Source organism: Pan troglodytes, chromosome 7, assembly GCF_028858775.2.
Source record: "Pan troglodytes isolate AG18354 chromosome 7, NHGRI_mPanTro3-v2.0_pri, whole genome shotgun sequence".
In the NCBI taxonomy this organism is placed as follows: domain Eukaryota; kingdom Metazoa; phylum Chordata; class Mammalia; order Primates; family Hominidae; genus Pan; species Pan troglodytes.
The window spans coordinates 46,240,354-46,263,578 of record NC_072405.2 but is presented as its reverse complement, the minus strand read 5'-3'; the positions used below and the strand labels follow the sequence as shown (position 1 = coordinate 46,263,578).

The 23,225-nt window shown below is 50.3% G+C and overlaps 3 protein-coding genes across 6 annotated transcripts in view; 2 read left to right on the top strand and 1 right to left on the bottom strand.

Moving 5' to 3' along the window:
• Positions 1-5,293, top strand: part of RAB11FIP1 (RAB11 family interacting protein 1) — a 40,593-nt gene extending 35,300 nt beyond the window's left edge. For all 3 annotated transcript variants that reach the window (XM_016959337.4, XM_016959334.4, XM_063817007.1), the window contains one exon: positions 1,132-5,293. In XM_016959337.4, coding sequence (XP_016814826.1) covers positions 1,132-1,350 — 219 coding nt within the window. In that variant the 3' untranslated portion in view covers positions 1,351-5,293. The remainder of the gene's footprint in view (positions 1-1,131) is intronic.
• An 8,621-nt stretch (positions 5,294-13,914) lies between these two features.
• Positions 13,915-20,376, top strand: BRF2 (BRF2 RNA polymerase III transcription initiation factor subunit). Its single transcript, XM_001169914.7, has 4 exons — positions 13,915-14,624; positions 15,598-15,657; positions 17,085-17,406; positions 19,048-20,376. The coding sequence occupies exons 1-4, from the start codon at positions 14,471-14,473 to the stop codon at positions 19,769-19,771; spliced, it is 1,260 nt and encodes a 419-aa protein (XP_001169914.1). The 5' UTR covers positions 13,915-14,470; the 3' UTR covers positions 19,772-20,376.
• Positions 20,284-23,225, bottom strand: part of ADGRA2 (adhesion G protein-coupled receptor A2) — a 45,978-nt gene continuing 43,036 nt past the window's right edge. For both annotated transcript variants that reach the window (XM_016959331.4, XM_016959332.4), the window contains one exon: positions 20,284-23,172. In XM_016959331.4, coding sequence (XP_016814820.4) covers positions 21,903-23,172 — 1,270 coding nt within the window. In that variant the 3' untranslated portion in view covers positions 20,284-21,902. The remainder of the gene's footprint in view (positions 23,173-23,225) is intronic.

The following is a 23,225-nucleotide window of genomic DNA, read 5'->3' as shown; positions in this document are numbered from 1 at the left end:
CCAGATCATAAATGCTGATAAAGCACAGTGACTCCGCAGGGTGTGTGCTCTCCTCGGGAGTGGAACACTCAGCTCTGGGACACGCCGCTGTGTACCCAAGGGCATGCCTAGACGGCCGCGGGTGAGGACGGGGCATGGTGGCACCTGGCTCTGACTCCGCATATTTCTCAAATATGAAGTGATGTGAAGTGGGGTCCCTGGGTGTCCTCTGCATCCACCTGCTCATTGAGTCCTTCTGAGCGCAGCTTTGGCAGGAGCAGACAGTCTGGGCTGGACCTCGACCTGCTGCCCTGGAAAGAAAGCCCTTGCCCCCTGCACTTGCTGTCACAGCTGTGTCTTCCTGGGCCCCCTGTGGCTTGGGAGTCATCTCCAGCTCTGCACTGGTGTTTGGTTGTGTGAGCTCCTAGTGTTCCCAAAGGAGTGAGCACTCATTTGGAGAACTGAGTCCTCCCATGATGGCACTGCTTAAAATCCAAACCCAGAGTCAAGTCCAGAGGTCCTCGACCTGTGAGGCAAGTATGGTTTTTACATTTTTAAAAGTTCATACAACAAAATAAAACAAAACAAACAGACCAAAAAACCAGGGAAGAACATGTTAACAAAGGCTGTCTGTGGCCCGCAAAGGCTCAAATATGTGCTATCTGGCCCTTTCCAGAAGACTTCATCAGTCAACAACCTGTTTTCACTGTAAATTGAAAACAGATTCCCTGGCTGGGCACGGTGGCTCACGCCTGTAATCCCAGCACTTTGGGAGGCTGAGGCAGGTGGATCACCTGGGGTCAGGAGTTCAAGACCAGCCTGGCCAACATGGTGAAACCTTGTGCCTACTAAAAAAATACAAAAATTAGTCAGGCATGGTGGTGCACGCCTATAGTCCTAGCTACTCAGGAGGCTGAGGTGGGAGAATCACTTGAACCCAGGAGGCGGAGGTTGCAGTGAGCTGAGATCGCGCCACTGCACTCCAGGCTGGGTGACAGAGTGAAACTCAGTCTCAAAAAGAAAGAAAGAAAATGGATTCCCAAGAGACCCAGATCACTAGTCACTTTTTCCTCCTTTGTACTTCTTTTAGGTTTTAGATTTCTGTGCTAATTTTATAACTCCTTTTTCCCGACTATTTCCCCCCCTCCAAAGAAATACAGCCCCTCGGACCCTGCATTTGCATATGCGCAGCTGACCCACGATGAGCTGATCCAGCTGGTCCTCAAACAGAAGGAAACGATAAGCAAGAAGGAGTTCCAGGTCCGCGAGCTGGAAGACTACATTGACAACCTGCTTGTCAGAGTCATGGAAGAAACCCCCAATATCCTCCGCATCCCGACTCAGGTTGGCAAAAAAGCAGGAAAGATGTAAATCAGCAGAAAAAAAACACCGAGACGTTTCTGTGACTTCACTTTCACCTGCTCCAGGGGTCAAGGACTTGCCTTGCCTGATAACCAGCCAGCAGGCTCCGAATCACCATCTCCCTCACATGTTATCCGGCAAGAGTGAATTCTACCAATGGAAGCCAGGTTAATGATTACAATTAATCTTTTACTGTACATTCCCAAGGCTTTAGTTTTAAATGCCACTGTGCCTTTAACAAGGTTGTAAATATTTTATGCCCACCAGAGATGTGGTCATAAGATCTGATCCTGAGCCAGAGATTCAGATGGCACAGAAAGTATTCATGTATTTTAACACTGGGGTTTTCTTTCTTTCATACTGAGATTTTTTTTCAGTATGTATCCTCCAGCTCTTAAAGCTTACCTGAGAAAGCTTTAAATGAGAAAAGGACCATGCGATTGGTGCTGTGTTACATACACATACTTTCTTGGCTTCTGAGTAGCTCAGGTGTGGCTTTTGGCTGCAGATGTTAAATTTTGATACCATGTAAACCTACCCAGCTTCTCAGACTTGGGTCTTGTTTTTTGATGGGAGCAGAGGTGTTTAGAGAAAGCCTCTGAGTGTGCCTTTCAGATTTTGAACAAGCGGCCTTTTCTAAACATCGACTTCTACTACTCTCTAGCCTTAAAATAACTTCTGCTTAGATCCAGGGCCCTTCTACTGGAGATAGGAAAAGTAGAATTCAGGAATTAAAAGAATTACTCTTTACTCAATTTGAGGAACTTGGTGAAAGCCCCTCCTCTTATGACAGCCAGGTTCCTGCTGTCTAGACCAGCCTATTCAGCGCTTTGCTAGGGGATCGGGTGGTCCACGCACTCGCTAATACAGTTCTCCAGGTGTGGAATGATGTCAATACGATTGCTTGGCCTTTTCCCCCTGTGTCTTTGCTCGGTGCTCTGGTTTCCTCAGCAACACTCCTTGTAAGGGGCAGAGACAGGGTCCACCAACTCCCCAAGATGAGGAAGCCCCTTCAGGCCAGGCGCGGTGGCTCACGCCTGTAATCCCAGCACTTTGCAAGGCCGAGGAGGGTGGATCACTTGAGGTCAGGAGTTCGAGACCAGCCTGACCAACATGGCGAAACCTCGTCTCTACTAAAAATACAAAAATTAGCTTGGCATGGTGGTGCGTGCCTGTAATCCCAGCTACTCGGGAGGCTGGGGCAGGAGAATTGCTTGAACTTGGGAGATGGAGGCTGCAGCGAGCCAAGATCGTGCCACTGCACTCCAGCCTGGGCAAGAGTTTTTTTAAGACTCTTAAAAAAAGAGCCTGGGCAATTTTTTTAAGACTCTGTCTTAAAAAAAACTAAAAAGAAAAAAAGAAGCCCCTTCACTCTACAGGGGACGGGAGACCATGGATTGGACCCCAAAGGGATTGAACTGCATCTGCATGTCTGTCCTTTGAACACTTTCTCTCCCTGCCCAAAAGGAGACCCAAATTATTTGTGGGATACTGGGGAAATTGTAGTGAAGGGCTTAATGTAGTTAATAAAAGTTAAAAGTCAGTAGAAAACAGGTGCCTCCACCTTCAAATGGTTGCTTTTTTTCCATTTTCCCTCATGAACAGACTCACCAGCATTTTACCCCCTTGTTATAAAACTGTGCAGAGCAAGAAGATGATACTTATTTTTGAATTTGTATTTTTAAAACTAGATTTATAGACTTTTTTTTTTTTTTTAACTAGGGCACTTGCTTCCTTCTTAGCTAAAAGCACCAGTTGAGATTTTTCAGGTAATTTTGTTGTTACTCACTTAAGACTGGAATTAGAATGTTTCTGGTATTTCTCATTTTTTTCCCTGGCTATGATAGAATCTCATCTAATCTTGACATCTCTCCTAGGGGAAGAATATCACAGGCTAATAGCGTGGGCGGGGGTGAAGATGATAGCAGTTATTAAATCAGGAATCTCTTTTATGTATGTCCTTGTTACATTGAGGTTAAGAGACAAAATCATTGGCAGTGCAATCTCTTTCCAGGATTTCGTTTGCTGTGGCATTGGTTATATCAGAGCACTTTAATCTGAAGGATGATACTGTAACTTGATTTATCTAATTAGCTTTTAATTATCTACAGCTATTTTATTTAATTCTCTCCTACAGTACCGGGACCACTGTAAACTTCTCAGATGACTTGTATTTTTGTAGTGCTATGAAATTTATTTACATACTTATAAAGAAAACTGTATATTCACTTGAACTCTGAAAATGTACATGTATGGCTGGACGCAGTGGCTCACGCCTGTAATCCCAGCACTTTGGGAGGCTGAGGCGGGTGAATCACTTGATTGAGGTCAGGAGTTCGAGACCAGCCTGGCCAACATGGCAAAACCCCGTCTCTACTAAAAAATACAGAAATTAGCTGGGTGTGGTGGCAGACAGCTGTAATCTCAGCTGCTCGGGAGGCTGAGGCACAAGAATCGCTTGAGCCAGGGAGGCGGAGGTTGCAGTGAGCTGAGATCACATCCTTGCACTCCAGCCTGGGCAACGGGCGAGACTCTGTCTCAAAAAAAAGAAAGAAAGAAAATGTACATGTATATATTTGTCCTGCATTATGTTTTTTACTTGATATAAATGTATTTTTACTGTGATAGTCCAAGTGCACTGGGGGGCAGGTGTGCTCTGTGTGGTTCTTCTTCCATTGGAGAGCTGGCGTAGAGATCTGCAGTGTTCACAAGGATGTTGGTTTGGAGATGTCTGCTGCTAGGACCTGGGGTGTGTGACTCAGTCCATATGAGAGGGACATCTGGGTGGAGGAGTAAATTCCTGTGCTCTGAAATGCCACTTGGTAGCTCTGGACAATGAAGGACAATTGACTCAAGGGTGCCTGGCTTCTGCTGCTGCTGGGAAAAAATTCAGTTTATAGCATTCCTGCACCTCCCAAAGTAGATAACCTGGAGGTCATCCAGTTAACAACTGTCCCTGAGGACTCAGTTTTGGGGGAGGGGTTATCTGGGAGAAGCTTTAGCCTGTTCTGAGCCATTAGGAGACATTAGTGAATTGGAGCACTGGAGAATCCTACAAATGGACTATGTCTCAGAAGAGCTGGGACCTCCTTCCAGCTGCTGCAGATGCTGACAGGCCCTGGGAGGCTGCTGTGCTCTGGAGAAGCTGGAGCAGCTCATTTCTTGGCCTAGCCTGGCTGCCTCAGAAAGAGCAGTCAGGACTTGAGGGAAGCATCAAATTCTATACCCATAAACTGCAGTTGGAAGTCAGCTTTTTGAAATGTCCAGCCTTTGCCCAATTGTTTCAGATCATCTCATTCCTCAGGCTTTGGCAGGTATCCTGCCCTCCATCTTATTCCAGTGTGTTCACCTCATCAAGGCAGCAGAGTGGATGAAGGAGTAAGTCTGCCCTTTGCCATACTGAACAGCTGTGGACCCCGATTGGTGAGGGCTCTGCATATGCCTGTATGAAGGAGATACAGGTGTGTGTGCACATGCCGGTATGAAGAAGATACAGGCATGTGCTTCTCAGTTTTGCTAACAGTGGGAGCTCAACGGGGCAGAGGGAGGAAGGTCCATGATGCTCAGCCACATACTGTAGAGAGAGGCAATTTAATGTTAAATGACGCACCATCCTCCCTCCCACCCTTCTTCCAGTCAACTTTTTTTCTTTTTCTAGAACTACTAATTATCTCTCATGGCTGAAAAATTAATTGCCTTAGGTGGAGAACTTAATTCCTAGTATCCACCAAACTTAACTCCGTATCTCCATATGGTGTCTCCATATCTACTGTGTGAGCTACTTAACTGACACCCTCTTCCTCCAACTGAAGGATCGCCCAACGTTTTTGGATTATAGAATTATTATTTCCTGCTTTCTTTCTTTGGGACTTTTGAATTTCTTTGGTTTCGTTTTTAAGAAGTAACCCAACATTTCCTACAACACTAAATAAAATGGTACTTACCTTTCAAAGATTTGTGTCTGTAGTTTGGTATGGGTGCAATAAAAATTTATTTTGTCTTCCTGGAAAACCTCTCTTGGTGGGGGTGGGGGGATGACCAGTGTTTCTCATCCCATGAGGGTCTCTCACTGGGATTTCTGTTGCTGCCATCTTGCCTGGTTCCCAGGAGTCCCAAGGCCCTTTTTCTCAAAGAGGACGGACGTGTCTGGTCCCTTCGGATGCACCCTTCATCTTGGCCTGAGGGACCATGGCACTGGCCAGAGAAACTGAGTTGGAACGTGCTGCCCCCTTTTCCTTTGCAGCCGGTACCCTTGGCTGAGCATTTGGACAGGGTCTTTCCTCAGTTCCCACCCCCACCACACACACAGGTTCCCACAGAGTGATGTCTTCACTTTGGGGGCATGAGTTGAATTCAGGCTGGGCTCAACTGCCCCATCTGGGAACCAGGTCCTTGTTCAGTTGACTTAGTTGGTCCATGTGTGAATAGAGGGTATTAGGGATGCACAGGAGTCTCCTGGAGTTCATCTCTCCAAACCCCAGGCCTTTCCCAAGGAGGTGAGAGGTGTGCCTGCCCCGCGAGCGGTGCACGTGGTCCACACTCCAAGGTCCCAGACCTCTTGGAATGGAAGCGATACTTTTGCTCTTAGAGATGAGTCACATTGTAGAGAGACAGAGGCAGGCGGTGCCTGTGAGACTCCTGGGCTGGGATGGGGGAGCTTCCCTGAAGGCCTCCCTGGTTTTGGTGGAGAGGCCTGGTGATTCCAAGTGGACATCGACTGCCATGTGTAGTGACATGAAGACACTTAATAAATTTTATTTTATTTATTAAATCTCTTAATAAAACAACCCTCTAAATGGAAGGTCTTCAAGGAAGGAAAGTTTAATTACACAAATGACCCCAACTTTTCTCTCCCAGATTTATTCCCCTTGCTTTGGAGTTCTGTTTGGTTCCTGCTATTACCACCAAACCCAGCCCTCAGGGCCAGGCTATTATATTTTTCAAATTCCAGCCCAAGGAGGGAGACACAACCATCTTTTCTTTTGAGTCCCCTTAGCCCAGCAGCTAGTAATGGAAAGCTTTAAAAAAAAAAAAAAAATACCAGGCCTGGCACAGTGACTCACTCCTGTAATCCCAGCACTTTGGGAGGCCGAGGCGGATGGATCACCGGAGGTCAGGAGTTCAAGACCAGCCTGGCCAACATGGTGAAACCCCGTCTCTACTAAAAATACAAAAATTAGCCGGGCATGGTGGTGGAAGACTGTAATCCCAGCTACTTGGGAGGCTGAGGCAGGAGAATTGCTTTAACCCAGGAGGCAGAGCTTGCAGTGAGCCAAGATCATGCCATTGCACGCCAGCCTGGGTGACAGAGCGAGACTCTGTCTCAAAAAAAGAAAACAAAAAAAACAAGAAAATAAGGGAAATAATTATAGGATATATGAACAACATAAAAGGTGAACTTTCCCAAATCCAGAATTCTGAGTCGAAGTCAAGCCCCAAAGGTCTAGAGGCGCCCAGTCACTCGGCTAGGTGGCCCCAGTTGTTCTTAGGTGACCTGAGTTCCCTTGTGCTCCATTCTGGAGGAGCAATAGACGCTGTTCCCCTCCTCCACTCCCCTGTCTGCTCACTTACTCTAGATTTTTCTTTTTTTGAGATGAAGTCTCACTCTTGTCGCCCAGGCTGGTGTGTAATGTTGCAATCTCAGCTCACTGCAACCCCTGCCTCCCAGGTTCAAGCGATTCTCCTGCCTCAGCCTCCTGAGTGGCTGGAATTACAGGCACCCGCCACCATGCCTGGCTAATTTTTCCATTTTTAGTAGAGATGGGGTTTCACCATGTTGGCCAGGTTGGTCTCTGAGGCCAGCTTGACCTCAGGCAATCCACCCGCCTCCGCCTCCCAAAGTGCTGGGATTACAAGCATGAGCCACCGCTCCCAGCCCTCACTCCAGATTTTTCTAAGTAACAGCATAACATGTTTGTTCTTGGAAAAGAAAAAAGTCCTAATTTCCTCACTACCAAGAGGTAACCACTGTAGTTTTGACTTGTCTCAGGATTTTTCCTCTCATGTAAATAGCCACACTTTACAAGGAAGATAGGATCACACCGTCTGTACTGTTTTGAACGTATCTCCACGACTTGGTAGCTGGCAGCTATGTGTGTTCTGCGACAAGGACTGATAGGATTCCCAGGAGAAACTTTCCTGGCTAACAATTCCCTTTGGCAAAAAAAAAAAAAAAAAAAAAAGCTGCAGCAGTCACAAAGATAATCTAGGTCCCTTCCGGCCCAGGTTATAATCGTAGCCACCTGTGGACCAAAGTGGGGACTTGCCGGGGACACCCTGCCCACTCCCAACCAGGAAAACAGTCACTTACTGGGCGTGGTTACCATTCTTTACTGGGGCCAGTGGTCAGCACGACAGCCGCCATTAGCCCTTGGACCCAATCTCTCAACACAGGCAGCTTGCCCCTGGGCTGCTCTGCGGGTGTCAGCTTTTGGGCCCTGCAGTTTTCCCCTACTGGGACGTCATGAACTATCACTTCTGACTCGAAACTGGCTTCCTTGAGCCCTTTGAGGGTAGGGTTTCCCAATGCCAAAAAGCCTCCTAAGGGGATATGTCCTTACTCCGCCTTTTGACTTTCTATTACTTTACACAGAAACCTGTGTCTTGAGCCTGGGAAAGAATCGCCTTGGGGACATGATATGGCTCTCACAGAGTTGAGAATAAGCTGCCTCTGTCCTTATGGACTGCTCACTTCAGGCTAAACCTTGACTGCAAAAGGAAGGCCTGCTTCTTGAAGCACTGAGGTGTACTATTTTTAATAATTCTCATTCAGGTCAATGTCTCCATCGTGCAGCTGGGCAAACAGACCCAGAGAGGCAGCAGCACTCTCATTTGCCTAAGTCACACTGTGAGTTGTTAAGAGAGGATTCGATCTTATAACCTGTCTGACTTGCAGGCCTAGAACAGGGGTCAGCAAACTACAGCCTGCCTCCTGTTTTTGTACAGCCTTTTCAAGTCAAGAATGGTTTTTACATTTTTTTTTTTTTTTTTTAATGCTTCAAAAAAAGTCAGCTGGGTGCAGAGGCTCACGCCTGTAATCCCAGCACTTCGGAAGCTGAGGCACAATACTGTGAGCCCAGGAGTTTGAGTCCAGCCTGGGCAACATAGTGAGACCGCCCCCCACCACCATCTCTACAAAATAGAGAATAAAAAATGAATAAGTTGGGCATGGTGCACATCTATAGTCCCAGCTTCTTGGGAGGCCAAGTAGGGAGGACTGCATGAGCCCAGGAGTTTAAGGCTGCAGGGAGCCTGGGTGACAGAGTAAGACCCTGTCTCCAAAAAATAAAGAAAACAACCAAAACAACAGTATTTCATGACACATACAAATTATATGGAGGGCTGGGTGCAGTGGCTCACATGTGCAATTCCAACACTTTGGGAGGTTGAGGTGGGCAGATCACCTGAGGCCAGGAGTTCAAGACCAGCCTGGCCAACATGGTGAAACGCCATCTTTACTAAAAATACAAAAATTAGGCCGGGTGTGGTGGCTCACGCCTGTAATCCCAGCACTTTGGGAGGCTGAGACAGGTGGATCATGAGGTCAGGAGATCGAGACCATCCTGGCTAACACAGTGAAACCCCATCTCTACTAAAAATACAAAAAAAAATTAGCCGGACGTGGTAGTGGGCACCTGTAGTCCCAGCTACTTGGGAGGCTCAGGCAGGAGAATGGTGTGAGCTTGCAGTGAACCGAGATCGCACCACTGCACTCCAGCCTGGGCAACAGAGCGAGACTCTGTCTCAAAAAAAAAAAAAAAAATTAGCCAGGCATGGCATGGTGGCGGGCACCTGTAATCCCAGGTACTTGGGAGGCAGAGGCAGGAGAATTGGTGGAACCCAGGAGGCAGAGGTTGCATTGAGCCGAGATTATGCCACTGCACTCCAGTCTGGGCGACACAACGAAACTTCCATGTCAGGGGAAAGAAAATTATATAGAGGCCTGTTCCAGGGCAGGGGCGGGCCCTGAGGAGGCGCCTTGGCCAGACCAGGCTGCACCCAGAGACCACAGGCTGTCTGCTCACCTCATGCCCGTCAGCCACCCTTCCCCTCCCTGCTCCCAGTCCCCGGTAGGGCCAGAGAGGCCACCACCATTGTCCGGTGGGGATCTGGTGGGAGTCTGGTGAAGGGAAGCCGAGAAATGGGTCCTGGGCAGGAGCTCACTGTGCTCCTGAGGGACGGGAGATGGAGGCTGAGTCACTCTGCTCATTGCTGGAGGCCGGGGTGCTGCCTTTCTAACGTGACCATTCGGCTCTCAGCTCTCACCCCTGCCGGTTTGATTCTGTTTTCCCTGGGTCCTGAATACCTAGAGACCCAGCAGAATGTCAGCCAGTGCCGCTCCTGTTAAAGCACTTCTGACTGATTTCTGTTAGTTTAGCTACTGTTCACTAGTTGATGCTGAAATTGCTCTTATTAAAGTTAGATAGCATTAGGATTGTATGGTACTATTGGTACTATTTTTCGAATAAAGATTGTTTAATACGATTCTTACGAATACATGACTTCCACATCTCTGGACCCTCCAGAAGTACATAGGATAAGTATTGTATTTTCATTTAGAGAAAGGGTCTCTCAGCTGGGTGCAGTGGCTCATGCCTATAATCCCAGCACTTTGGGAGACCGAGGTGGGTGGATCACCTGAAGTCAGAAGTTCGAGACCAGCCTGGCCAAGATGGTGAAACCCTGTCTCCACTAAAAATACAAAAATTAGCTGGGTGTGGCGGCACACACCTGTAATCCCAGCTACTCAAGAGGCTGAGGCATGAGAATTGCTCGAACCCAGGAGATGGAGGTTACAGTGAGCCGAGATGGTACCACTGCACTCCAACCTGGGCAATAGAGCAAGACCCTGTCTCAAAAAAAAAAAAGAAGAAGAAGAAAGGGCCCCTTTTACCTCAACATCATTGTGTTCAATATGGATAGGAAGGTTTAAAACAGACCATTTCTGATCTATGAGCTGTTATCATACCAGTACGATAAGTTGGCCGGAATAAACTTTGGTTTTAAAACAAAACAAAAAATTATATGAAATTGAATTTCAGCATCCATAGATGAAGCTTTATTGGATACAGCCATGACCGTTTGTTTGTTTACGTAACTGTCTATGGCTGTTTTCACATTACAACAGCTGAGTTGAGTAATTCCAACAGAGTAGCTATTGTCCCAAAAACCCAAAATATTTACTATTTGGCCTTTTATAGAAAAGGTATGATGGCCGGGTAAGTCTGATGGCTGGGTGTGGTGGCCCATGCCTGTAAACCCAGCATTTTGGGAGGCGGAGGCAGGAGGATCGTCTGAGCCCAGGAGTCTGAGACCAGCCTGGGAAACATAGTGAGATCCTGTTTCTACAAAAAAAAATTTTTTTTAATTAAAAATATTTTTAAAAAATAGAAAAGAATAAGTTTGCCAACCCCTAGGCTAGGATCACTTTGAGGGGCAGGAATATAACATTATATCATTCACTTGGAATTGCGGAGGATTGGGGCGGGCAAGGAAAATGGAGGCCATATGACTCAATCCTCTCTCAGGACTTTCCATAAGGCCAGATGAGCCTCAGCCTCCCAGCAGAGAGGCGTTCCAGGTCAGGTTGCCCTGGACTACGCAGTGCACCAGGTCTGTGCTGTGACCACCTTCCTGGAGTTACCAGATGCCTTTGTTCCTAGGAGTTCAAGAAATTGAACGTGTGAATCTTTAGCCCAGAGAGAAGTGGCTGGGAGGGGCAGACTAAACTATGCAGAGGGGAAACTGCATATGAGTGAGGAAAGGTGCTTGGCACGGGGATTTGGGAAGCCCTGGCCATGCTCTGCCCTGAGGCTATCTCATCGGGAAGTGCCCACTAAAGAGTGGTGGGAAGGAAGTCCAGTCAGAAAGGCTCCAAAGCCTGAGGCAACTGCCAGGCCCAGTGCCACCGTGCGAGCTGTACTCAGGGCTCGGTGAAACTGGGTCAGGGTCGCAAAGCATCATCAGCTAAGCTGAGAGGAGCCCAGGGCTGAGGCTGGAAGGCAGGCCTGGAGAGCAGCCCGCTCTCAGCAGTCACTTGCTCTAGATGGAAATGGGTCTGCTTCGGAGGAACTGGTTCTATGTGGTGCTCCTTCTTCTTCATCTTTTTTTTTTTTTGAGTCAGGGTCTCACTCTGTTACCCAGGCTGGAGTGCAGTGGTGCAATCATAGCTCATGGCAACCTTTTAACTCCTGGGCTCAGGTGATCCTCCTGCCTTAGCCTCCCAAGTAGCTGGGACTACAAGTGCACACCACTATACCCTGCTATTTGTTTTGAGAGGGGCTGCGGTCTCACTATGTTGCCCAGGACAGTCTCGAACTCCTGGCCTCAAGCTGTCTTCCCACATCAGACTCCCAAAGTGTTAGGGTTACAGTCATGAGCCACGTGCCTGGCCCATTTGGTGCTTTGGATAGGCCCACCTAGGACAGGAATTCACGGGAGTTGAACTCCTCTTTACTGAATGCCAGCCCTCACTTTAGGAGGTACTCCTGGGGACACAAGGATGAGAAAGCCAGCTTCTTCCCATAGAGACTTCCATCCAAAGAGATAGTCAAACAACGAACTAGAATGTACACAGCCAATCGAGGGAGGAAAAGGACTGCATTCAGGTGCCAGATCCTCCTCTTCCTCAGTGCCTTCCTCTACTCTCCCCTCTACAAAGAACTCTGGCCTCAATGTCAGCATTATACATCTGGACCACAGCTGGGCTGCTGTTCAATGGCCTCCCCATGACTAGCTTTCTGCTCTGGCCAAGCCTACCCTGGGCACTCGGGGCATCTGTTAAAAAGATAATCACTGCCAGGCATGGTGGCTCATGCCTGTAATCCCAGCACTTTGGGAGGCCGAGTTGGGCAGATCACCTGAGGTCAGAAGTTTGAGACCAGCCTGGCCAACACGGTGAAATCCCGTCTCTACTAAAAATACAAAAACTAGCCAGGCATGGTGGTGGGCGCGTGTGGTCCTAGCTACTTGGGAGGCTGAGGCAGAAGAATTGCTTGAACCCGGGAAGTGGAGGCTGCAGTGAGCTGAGACTGTGCCACTGCACTTCAGCCTGGGCGACAGAGTGAGACTCCTCTCAAAATAAATAAATAAATAAAATAAAAAAATAAGATAATCACTACCAGGAATGATAACTCTTAGAAGAATTGGGAGCAGTGGAGAGGGCACCGAGATGATTTCCACGTCTGTCCAGATTTCCTGGAGCAAGGCAAATACATTTCCCAAATAAATGGACTTCTTCCTGAGAAAGTGGAGAACCCCAAACTTACACATCTTAGTAGAGGGCGCCATCTTCTGGCCTGGACCCTGCCCCCTCCCAGCCTGTGTGTGCCCGAGGACCAGGCTCTCCTAGGCTCCCAGTAAGTACATCATGTGTGACTGGGAAAGACAACCAGCTTTCTCCTTCCGTGGCTGGCTGCAGGATCATAAAACTGCTTTTCCACTTTACAATCAATCAGGTTGGGTCAGGCAGGATTTCAAGGCTTCTGTCCTAGGTAGATGGGCTCTGTAAAGTCCCGCTTAAAAAAAAAGTGAAGGTAGGTTCAAGATCTGCACACAACTGGGGATGAGGGGAGTCTGATGCTCTGCTGTGTGATCATGCAACGAACTGTTCCCAGTGCAAGTTATGTCGCTTTCAGGGACACTTTCTTCATCCAAATAAGAATGTCAACCACACTAAAACTAATGGATGTCTCTGAGTGGTGTGTGTGTGCGGGTGCGCATGTGCAAATGTATCTTAATATTTAACTGTCAGACAGCCAGAAATAAGCTCTCATCCTGTATCTCACGCTAGTGGGGAGGTCTAGAAAAGGCGGGGGGGGGGGGGGGGGGCTTGGACTGCCGGATCCCACCCACGATTAATGTGCTGAAGCCCCCTTCTGTTATGATACTAAAGTAATTCAAATTGAAGAGAAAGGACCGTTGGATATTATTGTGTCTCTTGGCCCTCCAATGTGAGCAATCCCCATGGGAATGGATGGGATGTCTCTGAAAAGGAGTAGTGATTCTAACACTCTGAGAAAGCAGTCTCTTAGGGAAGGGATGGTGTCTTTAGGTTTGGATATCACGTGTAAAAACTGGGTGTGGAAAAGAAGGGAGTGACACTTCTTAAAGGTATGTTTTATTTTGTTTGAGATGGAGTCTCGCTCTGCCACCCAGGCTGGAGTGCAGTGGCGCGATCTTGGCTCACTGCGCCTCCTGCGCCTCCTGGGTTCAAGCGATTCTCCTGCCTCAGCCTCCCGAGTAGCTGCGATTAGAGACGTGCACCACCACGCCCAGCTAATTTTTGTGTATTTTTAGTAGAGACGGGATTTCACCATGTTGCCCAGGCTGGTCTCAAACTCCCGAGCTCAGGTGATCCACCTGCCTCGGCCTTCCAAAGTGCTGGGATTACAGGCGTGAGCCACCACGCCCAGATAGCTCAAGGTTTTTTAAAAAACATCTGAATCTGCGTGCTTGCGCCGCTCCAGGTCTCCATCACTCCATATTCTTTCACTCCAAACTCCTTTAGACATTCCTGCCTGGCCTCCAAAAGCATTTGGGTTTGCCTCTCTGGATTTTTTTTCAACTTCCTCATTTTACAGTTGAGAAAAACAGGAGGTAAAGAGAGGAAGGAATCTGCTTTAGGAAGCAGCTCTGGAAAGCAGAACACAGTTTCCTGCTCCCGCTCTCTCTCCACTACTCTCCCTTTAAAAAATATACTTTCTTCTATGGCCAATTAAACATTCATTACCAACCTGCGATTCCCTTAGGACTTTAAAAGGAGGGTTGTTCAGGGGTGACAACAATCTTCTGTCTGTTATACGTGTCCATGTAGGCAAAAACTTTCCCAAATTCAACCCCAGTCTAGGTCCCAAAAACTAACTACAGAGTGCAGGGAAACCAGACAGCTACAGTTCACACCAGGAACCTCCTCTCCTAGCTCACGTTTCTACCCGAGCCCGCGGAGGAACAGACCGGAAGTGGCGCGCAGCCTCCCAGCGGAGGGAACCGCCTATGCCGCCGTCGCGCTGGCCGGAAGACGGGGGTGCAACCCTTTGAAGTGTCCCCTCCTACTTCTTGCTGCCTCACGGTTGCTGTTGCAGACCCAGGAGTCTCTGAAGGCTTCCGCGGCTTTGGGGCCGGTTGTGAGATGCCAGGCAGAGGCCGCTGCCCCGACTGCGGCTCCACGGAGCTGGTGGAAGACTCGCACTATTCGCAGAGCCAGCTGGTGTGCTCCGACTGCGGCTGCGTGGTCACCGAGGGGGTCCTTACCACTACCTTCAGCGACGAGGGCAATCTCCGAGGTACTTGTGGCCCTGGGGACAGCCTGGGGCGGTGGAGGGATTAACATCAGATTCCTTTTGTCTCCCCGCTCCCCCCATACTCCTAACTGTAACGCACACACTTAATTTGAGAGAAAATGACCTAAAGTGAGCGAGGGAGCTGAAGGAGATGGGGGCTGCCATTCATCTGTGTTTTCCCAGCACTTAGTATCGGGCATAGATGGTGCGTGTAATAAATATTGAATAAGTGAGACAGAAACAAAGTTCCACTCATCTTGCCATGTCTGATCATTGTGGAAGGATTGCCGATATGATTATAGCAGGTATTATTACCCTGAAATAGTTTTAAGCACAAACTGGCAAAACATCACTTTTCTTTGCTTTCCAAGTTTCTGACCAGTGCAGCCCTCAAAATCTGCAGCCATTGTCTGGGTGGGGTGGCTTACGCCTGTAATCTCAGTGCTTTGGGAGGCAGAGCCGAGAGGATTGCTTGAGCCGAGGATCTCGAGACCAGCCTTGGTAACGTAACGAGACAAGTGCCTAAAAAAAATTTTTTTTAATTAGCCAGGTATGGTGGCATACACCTGTAATCCCAGCTACCCAGGAGTCTGAGGTAGGAGGATTGCTTGAGCCTGGAAGTTGAAGGCTGCCGTGAGCTGTGATCGCACCACTGCGCTCCAGCCTGGACTATAGAGGGAAACTCCTTAAACAAACAACAACAAAATCTGCTGCTAGGAAAATTGCCTGTATGGAATGTACTGGAAGGATGACTGGAAATTTGGAACACTTGGAGCTGCTTTAATGCAGTCCTAACCTTTCCCAGTCTCTGTGTATTCGGAACCGCTTGTAGACATAGAAAACCAGATGGGGCCTTTAACTGTGCAGCAGCAGATGCTCAATGATTTGAATTTTGCGTCCTGGTTTTGTGTGGTGGGAGGGCAGGGGTCTGATGAATAAAGGCTAAGCACACTATTTGTTGTTTATTATCTTACAGAGGTAACATATTCCCGAAGCACAGGGGAAAACGAACAAGTTAGTCGCAGCCAGCAACGAGGTGAGAATTGACCTTTTACAGCACAGTGGCTTTAAAGAAAACTATCCTAGGCCGGGTGCTGTGGCTCACGCCTGTAATCCCAGCACTTTGGGAGGCCTAGGCAGGTGGATCACCTGAGGTCAGGAGTTCAAGACCAGCCTGGCAAACATAGCGAAACCCCGTCTCTACTAAAAATACAAAAATTAGCCGGGCATGGTGGCATGTACCTGTAGTCCCAGCGACTCGGCAGGCTGAGGCAGGAGAATCGCTTGAACCTGGGAGGTGGAGGTTGCAGTGAGCTGAGATCGCGCCACTGCACTCCAGCCTGGGTGACAGAGTGAGACTCCATCTCAAAAAAATAATAATGAGCCGGGCGCGGTGGCTCATGCCTGTAATCCCAGCACTTTGGGAGGCCGAGGCGGGCGGATCACGAGGTCAGGAGATTGAGACCATCCTGGTTAACACGATGAAACCCCATCTCTACTAAAAATACAAAAAAATTAGCCGGGCGTGATGGTGGGTACCTGTAGTCCCAGCTACTCGGGAGGCTGAGGCAGGAGAATGGCGTGAACCCGGGAGGCGGAGCTTGCAGTGAGCTGAGATCGCACCACAGCACTCCGGCCTGGGTGACAGAGCGAGACTGTGTCTCAAAAAAAAATAAAATAAAATAAAATAATAATAATAATAATAAAAAAAAGAAAACTATCCTGGTGGCCTAGCCCAGCTTTTCACTTTTCCTATTTTCAGCACTGCTGGTGTGAGGTAGAGTAGAAGAGAATGGTAATTAGGAATTTAAAATGGGGATGGTGGCTCACACCTGTAATCCCAGACTTTGGGAGGCCGAGACGGGCAGATCGCTTGAGGTCAGGAGTTCAAGACCAGCCTGGCCAACATGGTGAAACCCCGTCTCTACTAAAAATACAAAAATTAGCTGGGCCTGGTGGTGCACACCTGTAATCCCAGCTACTCGGGAGGCTGAGGCAGGAGAATCACTTAAACCTGGAAGGAGGAGGTTTCAGTGAGCCAAGATGGCGCCACTGCACTTCAGCCTGGGCAACTGAGCCAGACTCTGTCTCAGAAAATAATAAAATAAATAAAACAAATAGGGATGGTTCTGAGAGAGGCAGCAATTCAGTATAAGGTTTGGGTTTGATCAGACGTATGTTTGAGGTAGCCTCTAAGAGCCTGGATAAAACTTGGGCTTGGCCCTGAATCAAACCAGCCTGCAAAAACTAGTGGGCTGAAATGTGACTTCTTTACACAAATGTTTTTGTGTCTTTAGAATGACTATACCAAGTGTCACTCCTGTCTATGCAGAAAGGTACATAATTTGTGCATCTGATATCTGAGGCAAGTTTAGCAGATCTAAGTAAGTCCTAGCAGAATTTTCTAGGAGTTGCACGATAGCTCCTTTGACCCCTCTAACTCTTGCCGTGGGTTTTTCCTAGGTCTCCGGCGAGTGAGAGACCTTTGTCGAGTTCTGCAGTTGCCACCAACATTTGAGGATACCGCAGTTGCCTACTACCAACAGGCATATCGGCACTCTGGCATCCGAGCGGCCAGGCTGCAAAAGAAGGAGGTGTTGGTTGGGTGCTGCGTCTTAATCACCTGCCGACAGCATAACTGGCCCCTAACAATGGGGGCCATCTGCACGCTGTTGTATGCAGATTTGGATGTGTTTTCTAGCACTTACATGCAGATAGTGAAGCTCCTGGGACTGGATGTGCCATCTCTGTGCTTGGCAGAACTGGTGAAGACCTATTGCAGCAGGTACGTCCCTGGTGGGAGACAGTAGGATGGGATGGGATGGATCCTTAGACCTGAATCCTTTGACCTTTGGCCATCTCTTTTTTTTTTTTCTTGGAGTCTCGCTCTTGTCACCCAGGCTGGAGTGCAGTGGCACGATCTCAGCTCACTGCAACCTCCGCCTCCGGGGTTCAAGCTATTCTCCTGCCTCAGCCTCCAGAGTAGCTGGGATTACAGGTGCCTGCCACCATGCCTGGTTAATTTTTTTGTTTTTCTTTGCATTTTTAGTAGAGACAGGGTTTCACCATGTTGACCCGGCTGATCTCGAACTCCTGACCTCAGGTGATCCGCCCGCCTCGGCCTCCCAAAGTTCTGGGATTACAGGCGTGAGCCACCGCACCCGGCCTTGGCCATCTCTTTTTTACCAAAGCCCATGTAAAAGGATGTGGGAGAAAGATCTTTAGTTTAAACTTGTACTAATAAGTTTAATATTGTTTTACATTTTTAGAATGCTAAATTTTCTTTTTTTTGAGACCGAGTCTTGCTGTGTTGCCCAGGCTGGAGAGCAGTGGCATGATTTCGGCTCACGGCAACCTCCACCTCCCGGGTTCAAGTGATTTTTGTGCCTCAGCCTCCCAAGTAGCTGGGACTACAGGTGCATGCCACCATGCCTGGCTAATTTTTTGTTTTTAGTAGAGATAGGGTTTCGCCATGTTGCCCAGGCTGGTCTTGAACTCCTGGACTCAAGCGTTCTACCCACCTCAGCCTCCCAAAGTGCTGGGATTACAAGTGTGAGCCACTGCACCCCGCCAAAGAATGCTATAATTTTCAAACCCCTTTGCCTTCACAGCAACCTAATGACTTGGGGAACATAGGTCTGAGTCTTGGCACAGGGCTGCTGAGTTGCACCACTCATGTTTTGTGCTCTGTGCGTGGCAGTTCCTAGAGTTGTGCTGTGCCATGGGCTTTGTGGCTGAATGCCCAGCTCTGTCTCAGCAGGATCATCTGCAGAGGAAGCTGAAAGTATATTAGTTAATGACATAACTGGGCTTAGAAGCTAAGTCTTTTCTAGTTTTTTTAAAGACAGGGTCTCTTTCACCCAGCCTGGAGTGCAGTGGCACCATCATAGCTCACTGCAGCCTGGAACTCATGGGCTCAAGCGATCTGCCCACCTGATCCTCCCAAAATGCAGTTATTACAGGCGTGAGCACTGCGCCTGGCTCTTTTCTCATTTGAAGTAGCTATGTTCTTTTCTTTTTTCTGATAAATAACGTTGAAAGCAGAGGCTGTTGGTGTCAAATAGCCTTGTATTTGAAGCTTGGTTACTGCCTGGCTGGATGACTATGGGAAAGTTTTTTAACTATACATGCACATAAGATGGTGCACGTGCACGTAGATTAAATGAGAACGTTGTAAAGCACTCAGAATAATGGCGATTGGGAGGCGCCCAATAAATGTTTGTGCTCTCCTCCATCCCTCCACCTTTCCCTAACAAGCGGAAGACGCCCTGTTTTCTCTCACTACCTTTATTAACTTGCTGCCCAGTGAGCTTGAGTATTCCTGAGGGCAGAATAGCTTCCCCATCTTGAGTGGGCTGTCTTTTCCTCACTGTGGGAGAGCAGCCCCTATATCATTAAGATCCAACCCTCATTTTGGTTATTTCAGCTTCAAACTGTTCCAAGCTTCACCTTCTGTGCCAGCCAAATACGTGGAAGACAAAGAGAAGATGCTGTCTCGAACAATGCAGTTGGTGGAGCTGGCAAATGAGACGTGGCTGGTGACCGGGAGGCATCCCTTGCCCGTCATCACTGCTGCGACTTTCCTGGCTTGGCAGTCGCTGCAGCCTGCAGATCGGCTTTCATGTTCCCTTGCCCGATTTTGTAAATTGGCAAATGTGGACCTGCCCTACCCCGCGTCCTCCCGCCTGCAGGAGCTGCTGGCTGTGCTGCTGCGGATGGCTGAGCAGCTGGCCTGGTTACGAGTTCTGAGACTTGACAAACGGTCTGTGGTGAAGCACATCGGTGACCTTCTCCAGCACCGCCAGTCACTGGTCCGCTCGGCCTTTCGGGATGGGACAGCAGAAGTGGAGACCCGAGAGAAGGAGCCACCGGGGTGGGGACAGGGGCAGGGAGAAGGGGAGGTGGGAAATAATTCCTTAGGTTTACCCCAGGGGAAGCGGCCAGCCAGTCCTGCCCTTCTCTTGCCACCCTGCATGTTGAAGTCCCCGAAGCGGATCTGCCCTGTACCCCCTGTCTCCACTGTCACTGGAGATGAGAACATTTCTGATAGTGAAATAGAACAGTATTTGCGTACCCCTCAGGAAGTTAGGGACTTTCAGAGAGCCCAGGCTGCTAGACAGGCTGCCACGAGTGTCCCTAACCCTCCCTGATGGATATCCACTGGGAGCACTTCATCCTATTCTGACAGCTTGATAACATTCCTGTTATAACCAAGGACAGAAGTGTACACCAGTCCGTAGGTATTGCTTTTCTTGTTTGAAGGAACCAAGAGGGGCTCTGCCATTAGTTGGACCCTGGGTCCTGGAGTAAAGTCAGGAGTGCAGGGATGACTATAGGTAGAGATTCCCATCCCTTGGTGTGGGAGAGCAAGTTGCCTATATCCATGTTCTGTGAGATGGCTTTCCTCATAGATGGATGGGAAAATGTCAGGCTCTTTGCTGCTGGTTTGAATTGGACACACTGCTGCGGCTCCTCCTGCAGGCCTGAGGGGGCTTCCCTCTGCTTGTGGAGTGGTTGGCATTCCCGGCAGTATCAACCCTCAGAGGAGCGGGAACTGGGGAATTCTGGCCCTACGTGCATTCACAGGCAATGTTGGGTTTGTGTGTATGGTGTCATGAGATCCTCTACCTCATAACAAAAGGACAGTGGGTAGACTAAGGCAGTAGCTCAAAGGGCTTTGCAAAATTTTAATATATTAAAACAAGAGGCATCTGCTAGAAAACATTCTATTGTATAAAACCCGAGTTCTTAAAAACATGTTTTCTTTGGCACTTTCTTTCCCTCCCTCCCCTTTCCCCAGCATATTGCAAAAAGCTCTCCAGTGCTAAGGCATTGGCAGGGTGTGTAAACAGCAGCCAGCATATGTGGAAGAATAATACAAAGCTTTTTTTTTTCTTCTAATATGTCTGTGCAGCAAGCATAAATAACAGGACCCATTCCAAGGAGTGTGTGTGGGTTTTCCCCCTCCCCTGTGTCCTCTGTCACCTTGGTGATGAGGCCAGAGTGATGTGAAGACTGGGAGGGAACCCTAGGTCAGACCTTGGTTTCCTGTTGTTCTTCCCAAGACCCAGGGTTCCCTCTGTTTCCATTTGGTCCTGTAGTGAAATGCTGGTGGTTGGTTTTAGGTTGGGGAAAAGATGGGTGCTGGTGTTTAAAAGGAGTAAAGGCATAGGCCCCTCATGACCTGCAGGGACCCCAGCCACTGCCTCTGGGCTTGGCTTGAGCTCCTGGGAGTCGGGAAGCTGGTTTGACATTTTGTAGGTTTCTCTCTACTGTGGAGCTGGAGACCAAATGATTGGGATGGTTCTTCCTCTGGCCTTATGGAGGCAAGGAAGTGCTCTTCCTTAGTCCCGTGGTGTTGTAAGGCTGAGACTAGGGAGATGGGTCTTGTAACTGAAAAGTAACTGCTTCTCCAAACACCACCTGCAGCTTTCTGGGGCACCATTGTTTACAGGACTAGCTTTAGGGCATGACTAGATTCTGCCCCAGTTCCACCTGCCCTCTCCCTCTACTCCCCTCAGTTCACCCACAGGCACCTGGCAGTCAGCTGTTGAGGTGCAGGGCCTCGGCTTTGTTCCGGTGTGCCACCTCTGAACCCTGCTGTCTGGTTTAAGTACCACTCCTGTGGGAATGGTGGCATTGTTCCTAGTTGTGCCCGGTTCCCATTCCCCTCCCCCAGGACTGGTTGATGTCTAGAGCTGCCTTTCACGTGGCCCCACCCTCCCCTCTTGCATAGTGGATCTGAAAAGCAGCACCTTGTGACTTAACATCACCTGCTTCATGTGCTGGGCTAGCTCTCGTGCCAGCCAAACTCGGGAGGAAAAGGGACCTAGGATCTAGGCAGGGGCTGGGCTGAAATCAGTAGAGGGCAGGGAGGAAAGAACACAGTTCCCACGCTCTCATCTCTGCTTTGCTGGTGAGGCTGATGGCCCCCAGTAAGGCCGCATGGACAGGAGGCGGGGTGGGAGTACTTGGGGAGGGTGCACCTGGGATGTGCTGTGCCCTTTCACACAGACGGAGGCCTTCCCCGTTCCTGGGAGGGCACCGACAGTCAGACTGCCCCGGGCTGGACGGAAATGTATTATGCGTGTTTCTGGGATTGTCTGTCGCTACCCCAGAGGGATGCCCTCTAGGCAAGTGGGGAACATCCGCCTGTGGGCTTCCTCCAGCCATCGGCTCCTCTGCCTCCAACCTGCTGACTACGGAGACACCTTGGAGGGCCCCGAGGAGCGGGGGAACGAGCCGCGTGGCCAGCCCGTCTACCGCGTCGCCCGCCCCACCTTAGACGGTGGTTTCGCTCTTCCAGAGTCCGGTCTTCATGCAGCCGCCGCTGGCTACCTCCGCGCCCATCACGGTGACGTCGTCGTACTTGCCCCCCTTGGGGGCGCCGTTTAGGCTGGAGGCGTTGAGCGGGTACGAGCGGCGATGGCTCTCCTTCTCCAGCGCGCCGCCGCCCTTGAGACTGTCGCGGCTGGCGCTGCGGCGCTGGCCTGCCCGGCCCGCCTCAGAAAGCGGCGCGGCGCTGGTGTCGCTGCCCTCGGACGGCGTGAGCATGGGCTCGCCTTCCAGCTGCAGGCCGGCGCCCGGGCTGTTGCGGCTGCTGCCCAGGTAGCTGTCGGTGGGGCTGTTGTGCAGACTGCCGCTCTCGCTGGACAGCAGCTCCGGCGCCCCCGCCGCGCCCCCGCGCAGGGCCTTGAGCCGGTTCTTGCCGCAGGCCTCCCCCGCGCGGTGTCCCTTGGCCCGGCTCTTGTGCGCCCGACGCCCGTGGTGCACGTTGTTGGGGTGGCGGTGGGCGAGGTTTCCCCGGGTGCCCGCGGGCTCCGGCTCTCCTTCCCCGCCGGCCGCCGCCCCCGCCTCGCACACCTGACTCTGGGCCAGCTGCAGGTTGGTGAGCTTGCAGGGGCCCAGAGCCAGCGGGTGGCCGCTGCTGCCGCTTGGGGAGGACTTGAGGGAGGGGGGCCCCTCCCCGAACACCGGGGAACCGTCCTCTGCGGCGGCGGGCAGGGCCCGGGGCGGGGCATGGGGGGCCGAGGGAGAGGCAGGGGGGCAGCAGGCGCGCCACGAGGCTCTCACGTCCCTCCGCCTGGCACAGTGGTGAGTGAAGACGAAGAGGCCCAGGGCGGAGGCTGCCACCCCGTACAAGCAGCTGCACACCACCCGGGGCAGCCAGCGCTGGGACACTGCCAGAGCCCCGCAGGCCCACATGGCCAAGTACAGGAAGTGCGTGGTCACCAGCGCCCCTAGCTGGACTCCCGGAGAATAGAGGCTGTCACCATCCTCCGGGGGCCCGGGCGTCCCCACTCGCGCGCTCCCAGTAGCAAGAAGGGAACCTGAGTCACTCAGGAGGGGGCCGCTGCCCCTGAGCCTGGTGGAACCCCTCAGCTCCTCCCCTGCCTCCAGGGAGGCCCTGCTGTTGCCCGCCTTGGGGTTCTGTGCCAGAGGACCCCGTAAGCGTAGCCCGGCGCACAGGAAATAGATCCAGGTGATGAGCAGAATCAAAGCCACAGGGATGTAGAAGGCGCCAAGGCTTGGACGCCACACCAGCCAGCAGCTGCAGGAGACACAGAAGCAGTGATGAGGACAGGGGGCATGGCTGGGGTGGGG